This window comes from Chinchilla lanigera, unplaced genomic scaffold (genome assembly GCF_000276665.1).
Source record: "Chinchilla lanigera isolate Chin_1 unplaced genomic scaffold, ChiLan1.0 scaffold00066, whole genome shotgun sequence".
NCBI classification, from domain to species: domain Eukaryota; kingdom Metazoa; phylum Chordata; class Mammalia; order Rodentia; family Chinchillidae; genus Chinchilla; species Chinchilla lanigera.
Window position 1 is genome coordinate 7,262,072 of NW_004955467.1, and position 8,781 is coordinate 7,270,852.

Sequence of the window (8,781 nt, forward strand, 5' to 3'; positions counted from 1 at the left end):
TTTCATTGTCATACTGAGGATTCAGGTTTCCTTCCCAAAGCAATGCAGAGCCTGTGATTAAGCTGAAGCAGGAAGTGACCTGATTAGATTCGTACTTCTGCATTTCAGAAAGCTCATTTTTCTTATCAGTATAGAGAATGGGTTGGACTGGAGGAAGGGAGATCAGTTGAGAGGGATTTTCAGAGTTCTCAGGAAAAATAATGGAGGGGTGAACTCACGGAGCTGCCCTGGGATTTCAGTGATGGAAGCAAGTGGTTCATTTGAAATTATTAAATCTGAGTCAAGTGAACTTTGTTACTGGTTGGATGTGAGGTAAAAGATGACCTCAGTGTTTCACCACAAATCTCAAATATGCGATAACACCATTCACCAGGAGAGGAACAGTGTGGAGGAGGAAGCACACTGGTGGTGGGAGAGGAAAGAGGCATCTAGTGGAGATGTCCCAAGGGAGTCAGAGAGTTTTATTTACACCTCAACAGAAAGCTCCCAGAAAGCCATGAATATGGTGAGATTAACTACAAAGACTGTAGATTTGGAGAGAAGAGAGACAGACAGACAGAGGCAGAGAGAGACACAGAGAGAGAGAGAGGAAAGGAGGAGAACCAATTGTTCTGCAGTGAAGAGGATGGAGGAGGCAGAGGTGACAGGAACAGAGACTAAGAACAGGGAGAGCAGCTGGAATGAGCCACATGAAAGTGACATCCTGGCAGCCCAAGAGAGGAGGACTTGTAAGAAAGTTTAAAGGCTGCATGGAATTTAGGCAGCATATGACTGCATGTAGCAACAAAGTGCTAGTCGGATTGCAATACTTTGGTTTTTGAGTGAAATCTAACGACCAGAGAGAGTGTAGGCAACGGTTAAAAGGTATATCGGTGAAAGTAAGCAGAGAGATAGCGCTGTGGTGGACAAGGGGTACAGAATGGAGAGAATGTCATGCCACTTCTGTTTGCAGAGCTGGGTGAGGACCTGAGAGGTAGTTGTTCTTTAAAACTGAAAAGACTTCATGGTGCCCCTGTGCAGTGGAACAAGAGCCAACAGAAAGAAAGGGCCATCAGGTGACAATGGGATAAAGTCTCTACCGACATTGATCCTGCACAGTACTAATGTTCCTGTCTCGAAGCAAAATCCTTTAACTAAACACAAGCCATAGAATGCAGTATGTACCTGTTTTTACTTGCTTTATTGGCCTTGAAGGAAATAATGTTCAATGCTGAAAAGCTAAAGTTTCAGGCAAGTGGCTATTTATCTAACCAGTGAGCCAACAGGAATGATGGAGGTTCTCAGCCAAAGGATATTTAGTAACAGAAAATTTAAATACAAGCTAAATGTAACCAAGTAATATATCCCTTTTAATGGGATATCTGTTTCTCATCATAAAGAGAAAACTGCGCCTGGCTTAGTGATTTGTTGAACACAGGCATTTTTTTCTCACAAAGTAAGCTTAACTGGAGAAAGGCACATATTTCAGCAAATTAATTCCAATAAGGACTGTCTCCTAGAAAAGGAAGGGCTGGAATGACCAGCATGTGGATTCTGCTCTTTTTGTCTCCCAGAGACCAGACAAGAGAAAACAGGCATCAACCAATGGCTCATGTAAGGCTCCCTTCCAGGTTCTGGACATCTCGGCTACATTTTCAGGTGCTGCATACCTTTTTCTTCTCCAGCGTCTGTCCACAGGTTGGCGGAGGTGGTTGCTAGCATGACAGGCACTCAGAAAGAGTCCTCATGTACCCCTTAACTCCTCCACCCCACCCCAAGTCCATGATTCCGTGACCTGCTATGTGGACTAAAATGCCTACCCTTCGAACTGCTGCTTTTGGGGAAAACACACTTTCTCCAAGAGCCCTGTTGAAGTGTTTGTGTCCCATAGAAGGCAAGGAATGATGGGGAGAGGAGGGAGGACTCCCTGCTCGTATTCATTTATTCATTCTTTTTAATAACAAGACAATGATAAATAAAAACATATCATCTGATTTATTTCCACCATGGAAAAGAGAAGACAGGATGCAGAAAAGGCAGGTTTTAATGGAGGTAGGGCAGCACATTGTCTGAGGAAAGTCCCACCATAGCTCTTTAGAAGAGGAGAGGAGGAGAATGAGGGGCTAGCTTGAGGAACCCGGAACAGCGAACAACCCCAGCCCCTGGTAGAGCAGAGGACCTAAGCGGGTAGAAGGCCAACAAAGACTCATTTTGCCCATTGTTCATGTCTGCAACATTCTTAGACTATTAGGAGAAAATCAAGGAGGATAGATGACAGTTTTGAGTTTGTGACCTCGTAAGGCTAACAGATGGTTCATTCAAATTGTGGATTCAAAAAAAGCCTTTGATTGGGTGTTCAGTCTGGTCAGTCTACTGACCACAGGATATGGGTAGAGGGACCTTGCACACTATAATCATTTATAAGGCTGGACCAAATCAAGATTTATCAATTTCATAGGGAGATTGAGGAGGCTAAGACAAAAGAATATACTGTGCTCCAGTGTGACTCATCTCTAAATGTACCATGGGTTAATTTAAGTATTGAAATATTATATAATGTCTACAGAAAGAAAGAGGTGGAAATCTCCAATTTCTATGTCTGGTGAAAGACCCAAAGAATATTCAGACTCTTCAGGTTGTCACATTTTGAGCATTTTCAAAACAGGGACCCTTGTACCAATGGAGCAGCACATGAAGTCTGCCAGCACATCTGGACATCCAGCATGACGTTCATTCATTTCACCCCAGATTCCGACCAGCAAATGCAGAGCCAGGGAAGGGAGTGTGGAGAGGTCCGCCTGTGTAACCCACATCTGCGGTGGGAGACCCCTTGTCTAAATGCCCCTCGCACTGTGCACAACTGGCTTTTCCCAGAAGCCTCTGATTGATACTTCAGTAAATAAGGCCCAGGCTCAAATGTAAGAAAATTGTTATGTACCCTGAAACGTCAAGTGCTACCAGCTCAATCTCAATTATTGTATTATTTTTTGGTATTTTAGTTTAGATAGAACACGTGTGAGGGTCAAGGAATATATTTTTTCTTAATATAACTATATTTTTTCTTATGTCATAGTCTAGTGCGTTGTGAGTGCGCTGAGCCATGCAATCATTCAGGGACCCAGGCCCCAAAAGGGATTCTCTGTTGGACTTGGGGTTATGCGTACTCCAATCGTTGGGAACTGTGGTATGTGTTCATTTGACCAAGCACAAAGACAGATAGGACTCAGTCTGAGGAGTCTCAGAATGATAATTATTAAATTCTAAATTCATGAAAACTATGAAAGAACCTAGCACCAGCCAGTATAGAGAAGATGTTTAAAGGTTACAGGGAGAAGATGGATAACTGAGAGTCCCGTGCTAACAAAGTTCTACCTGGCAGGAAGTTTGATTCCATCAGTCTGGTGGAGTCTAGGCTGGGTTTTTAAGCCTCCCCAGGTTGCTCTAATGCACAGTCCCTGTCTAGCCCCGAGTTTCTCTACCTCAGCACTACTAACATTTGGAACAGGTTAACTAGTTGTTCTGGGCAGCCAGCCTGTGCATTACAGGATATTGAGTTGCATCCCTAGCCTCCACCCACTAGATGCCAGTAGCAACCCTCCTCAGGAACTGGTGACAATTAAACATTACTCTAGACATGGCCAAATGTCTCTAAAGGGCCCAATTGTCTAGTTTAACTCTGATTTTACAGATGAAGAAATAGAAGTGAGAGAGGTCAACTCACTTGGCTGAAGAGCATATTATAAGTCAGACTCCAGATCCTGACTGGATCAGCTTCTTATACTTCACTATAGGCCTTTTGTTTTCCTTTTGAGTCTGGTAGAACATAAAGATTCTACTCTCTGGGGAGCCCTGACACCGGTGCACAGAATCCTAGAACCCTAGAGCTGTGTGTGCTGGGAAGTCATCAGGTTTAACTTGCTAGTGTTCAGGACAGAGTCTCTCGTGGGAAACTGATAGAGGTGGACACTCCAAAGTCTTTTGCTATGGTCCATGTCCATGTTCTACAAGTTCGTGGTTAACTATTACTGCTTTTGACCAGGGGGGAATTTTCCTCAATTTCTATTCAGGGTCATTTTGTCTTGTCCAAGCCCCTACAGACATAGACAACAGTAATTTAGCACTTTTTCTTGAAGACCTTTGTTGACCTGAGGATTATTATGAAATAGTCCACTGCAGGCATGCCTATTGATTTCTGTTAACTGAGGGAGGGCAATTAAGGGCTTGGTTTCCAAGGAGAGAGAGATCACTAGACAGATGTGGGGCCATAAGATGAGCATTCCAGGAAGAAGGAATATAAAGTCATGGAGGAGTGAGATTTGGAGAACACTGAGTTTCTCCATAATAGAGCATGGGGTATTGTGGTTGGACAAGCAAACAGGGAATGACAATGCTTACCACACTAAGGAGTTTGGAACCATGCCTGAGGGAAATAGTGACCCAAAAAGAGTTCAAGTAGAAAAGAGACATAATCAACTTTTACTCTAAAAAGTGAAATTAAGGAGAAGGGGATGAGTTGTAAGGATCTTTAGAGGAAGAAATGAAAACACTTGAAGTCTGAGTGGATAGTGCATGGGAATAAGAAAATAACAGCTAGGAGGATACTAAGCTTTGTGACTTGGGTATATGGGGCAGTAAATGGTGGAATCATTTGCTGGGTGGGATAAGAAGCAGGAGAAGAACATATGGATGGGAAGATAAAGAATCTTTTGCAAGCAAAGGTGATTGTGGAGTCAACCACAGGTAGAACTGTTGAAGCTATAGCAGGTAAAGCTTATTTTATCCAAAGTGAAAAGATAGAGCACATTCACCCATTCTGCTAAGAGATAATGTCCCTCCAGGAGCTAAGAAGCAGTAGGAGAAGCTGGCATGGTAGTCAGCCAGCCACAGAAGACTGAAGTAGTAAAGTGAGAGCAGCAGTTTCAGCCTGGCCACTCATTAGAGTTGTTTGAGAGCTATTAAAAGTATAGTTGCCTGGATCCCACTCCCAGAAGTTTTGATGTCATTGGTTTGAACCACTGTGATGTTTCTAATACACAATGAGTTTTAAGAATCATAACAATGCACAAAGAGCTTCACAGACTTTAATGTGTATCTAAATCCTGGAGATCTGGTTACAATGCAAATTTTGATTCAGTAGGTCTGGCAGGTGGGAGATGAGAACTTGAATTTATCACAAGCATATCAGAGTCTGATATTGGTGCTAATGGTCCCAGAACCGATTTGCAAAGAGCAAAGATGAATCAAAATGCTTTTCAATCTCAGCCACACAATTAGAATCCACTTCCTGAGGAGCCACTTTGAAAATCAATGGAGTATAATGTCTGGGAGTCACACCCAACCCAAAAGAATGTCTAAAGACACCTCCACTGTTTCTAAGAAAAATTAAGTTTGAGATGTATTGTAAGCTATCTGTGTAACTTCCAGAAGATTGCAGAGTGAGTATTGGGGATCCAGCGGGGTAGAGTCTGAACTTCATCAGAGAGAGCACTATTAGCTTCTCTCCTGCTTTATTAGTCAGCAAGAACCTCCCAGAACCTGGAGAGTTGGTCACAAATACTCACTGAATAAAATTTTTGAGGGTCACCATATATTTGGGCTAGCTTGCCAGGATGAATAGAACGTGCAGTTTACAATGGTACCAAATAGTTTTCAAATAAACACTTGAAGTTTGCAGGGGCTGAAGGTAACCCAGGAAAGATGCAAAAGAGGATATGACCGTTTCTACTTTGTGACCTGAGTGTCCAGATCCAGATGCACAGAGAATTTGATACTTGACCTGAGACATGAAAGATAAGCAATGGATCACCAGTGGACAGTTTTGTAGAGCAAAGAAATTGGGACCTGGGGAGAGTCTGAACCAAGATATTAATGTCTAAAGGAGCCTGCAGCAGCCAATATTCCAGGCCCAGGCTCTGGAGGCAATCAACATGTTTTAAGCAGCTGCACAGTGTTATAGTTACAGGTGCCAGCTGCCACCCAGGCAGACCCTTGGGCTGAGGTCCAGTTCCCACTTACTAGTTCTGTGACTTCTCAGTAACTTCTCATCTCAAGGCCCTTGCCCCAAATAAACATAATACTAGCATCTATCTCAAAGGTCAGTTGGGAAGATGAATTGAGTTCATACACAGAAAGCACTTAGAACTAGTGCTACTATGTAGGACGCACCCAATAAATACTACCAGGCAATGGCAGAGGTGCCTGTGTAAGGAGATGGGTGCTGGAACCCCAGCTACGCAACATGGCCCATGGTAACATGAGGATGCGAGACAATGCTACAAGTGGCGTGTGTGTGTGTGACTGCATTTGGAACATTTACTCTTAGCTGTGTATCCAGTGGCTGAAGGGAAGACCCCAACAGCTGTGATCACCTCATACCCCAGACATGATAGGACCCAGTCCTTGCAGTCCCCAGACTCTCTGCACCCTTGGTCTCCTGCTTTTTTAATAAGCATTCTTCCCTCTAGGTCTGAGCAGAGAGCTGCCTTGTATTATTGACACATACTGACATTTTATGAAAACTAGATGTATTTTCTTTCATGAGACCACATTATTTATGTAGAATAGCAAGTCAAGCAGCTTGTCAGGGAAGAGAGTCAGCAGAGCGTGGAATACAATGCCCAACAGCCAGCCACGATGGCCCTAGGTCTAAGTGGAAGATTTTCACCTTCTATCCACAGGTCAATCTTTCCCACTTTTGGATAAGTCCTTGGCCTCTCCCTCAAGCATCTTTGACAGATTTCATCTCCACACACTACAATCTAAAGGGACCCTGTGACTCAAGGTCAGACATCTCCTCTCATCCCAGGTATTCTAGCCGTAATGAATCAAGGCCCCTCCGCTTAAGGTCTCCGAGTAGCACCCATGTCCTGACCCTACTACTCGTAACAGCTTTGTGTTAATACTGATTGTGTGTTTTCCTCTTTTAAAAGTAGTTTCCTTGATGTCTGCCTTCCTCCTGCTAATGGTGTGAAGATACGAGCTAGTTACTCTGCTGTCGCTGGGCTCCTCCTTCCCTGCCCAGGGCCTTGTCAGCATCTCAGACCCAGAAAGAAGGAGGCTTAAGTGTAACTCTGAATTTAGATTCTGAATCAAAACAAAGAAGTCTCTAAATTCTCATTTAGCAGAAACTGCTCACACCTCTGCCTGTCCTTGTCAGGGACCAGAGAACTCGAGAGCTAGGATTAAGGAGAAGTCCCCTGCAGCTGCTGAGCTCAGAGGGGAAAGAGGGCAGTGTGATGGTCCTTACTGTCACACACAGCAGTATGGGTCCTCGGATGATCCACCAGATTTTCTTATTCCCGTTTGTTGCCCAGCACCTGAGGGCAAAGAGCAGGCAGGAGAAAACAAAACTGAGATGAGGTGGAGGGGCAAAATCTCATGCCCTCTGGAAGGCATGAGATTTACTTTCTGCCAATCATTCCCCTGAGGGGATGGACAGGGAAAAACAGAACTAAAATTCTTTGCATTAGTCCCGGTACTGTTAGCTTTTCCTGCTTTGAAATTGTTCTTCACCTTTAACGCACTGTGTGTGGATCCTTCTAAATTTTTCGACATGATCATACAAACACAAATCCTCATATACAGATGCTTTATATTACTTAAGAAAATTGTTTTTCCTTGTTTCATATATGATATATATTATATATGTTTTCGGTGATTATTTGAAAGAAGCACGTGATCACACAATATACATTATTCAGCAGCAGACTTAAAGTGTAAAAGCAGGAACTAACTTGTTTTTCCATAATATTTCAAGATATAAGTGTGCTACTATTTAGTCAATAGCTCTCACACTGATGGGCACTCAGGGTTTTGTTTTTATTTTTTTGGTTTGCTTTTTTTCCCCTCACTGTGAACAGTGCTACAAAAAGTATTCTTGTGCTTATGTCCTTAATACCCAGTATCACATCTAACCTATACAACATTTCTATGTGCCTGTATACCTAAATTAATAAACTAATTATTAGGAGAGCCTTGATCTCTTTATCTACATTTCTAAGTATATTCTAAAAGAACAAAGTGGGGAAAGTTATGTGCTCTCTTTGGGAAAATGGTGTCATTCTATACTTGGACATATCTGGAAATTACTGGCTCATGGAAGAGTAAAACCAGGTGAATTACCTACCCGGTGTTCTCCAGCAGTGCACGGGCAACCCCCCAGGGGACAACAAATAGCACAGGGAAGGCTGTGGAGAAAGAGCAAGGAAATATAATTAACAGAAGGCTGGTCAAACGTGCCTGCCTCCCACTCCAGCCTGATGCAGCCCAGAACCGCTGTTTAAAACTTAGAAAAACCCAAATATAGAATCATGAACTGCAAGAGCAAAAGAGAGCTAAGGCAGCACTGGTTCACCCATTGTTTTACTATCAGAGGAACCAGCACCCGGAGAAGAGGTTAGATTACAGTTTAGAGAAAATCTAAGGACATTAACCAAAATCTCCTGAATTATAGACCTATGTTATTTCATCTGAATCCTGCAGCATGAAATTCTCCAAGGGTTTTGGATCTGGATACTCTTGCTCATATTCTTTAAATCAAAAATATTACCTTGAATACTTGATGTTATGGAATGCCTTATTTTCAAATTTATATTGAAGCTCTAATCCTAAGGTAATGGTATTTGGAAATAAAGCCTTTGGATACAATCAGAGATGGATGAGTCATAAGGATGGCATCCTCATGATGGACTTAATGCCCTTATAAAAGGGACAAGATCTCTCTCTCTCTCTCTCTCTCTCTCTCTCTCTCTCTCTCTCTCTCTCTCTCTCCTTCTCTCCCTCCCTCCCTCTTTCTCCCCCCCC

General features: G+C 42.9%; 1 protein-coding gene across 1 annotated transcript in view; it reads right to left on the reverse strand.

Annotated features, from left to right (window-relative positions):
* The window catches only part of Glp2r (glucagon-like peptide 2 receptor), a 69,263-nt gene that overhangs the window by 22,525 nt on the left and 37,957 nt on the right, over positions 1-8,781 (reverse strand). The window contains exons 7-8 of the mRNA XM_013522035.1: positions 8,105-8,165; positions 7,226-7,295 (exon numbers count right to left, since the gene is read on the reverse strand). Of these exons, the coding sequence (XP_013377489.1) occupies positions 7,226-7,295; positions 8,105-8,165 (131 nt within the window). The remainder of the gene's footprint in view (positions 1-7,225; positions 7,296-8,104; positions 8,166-8,781) is intronic.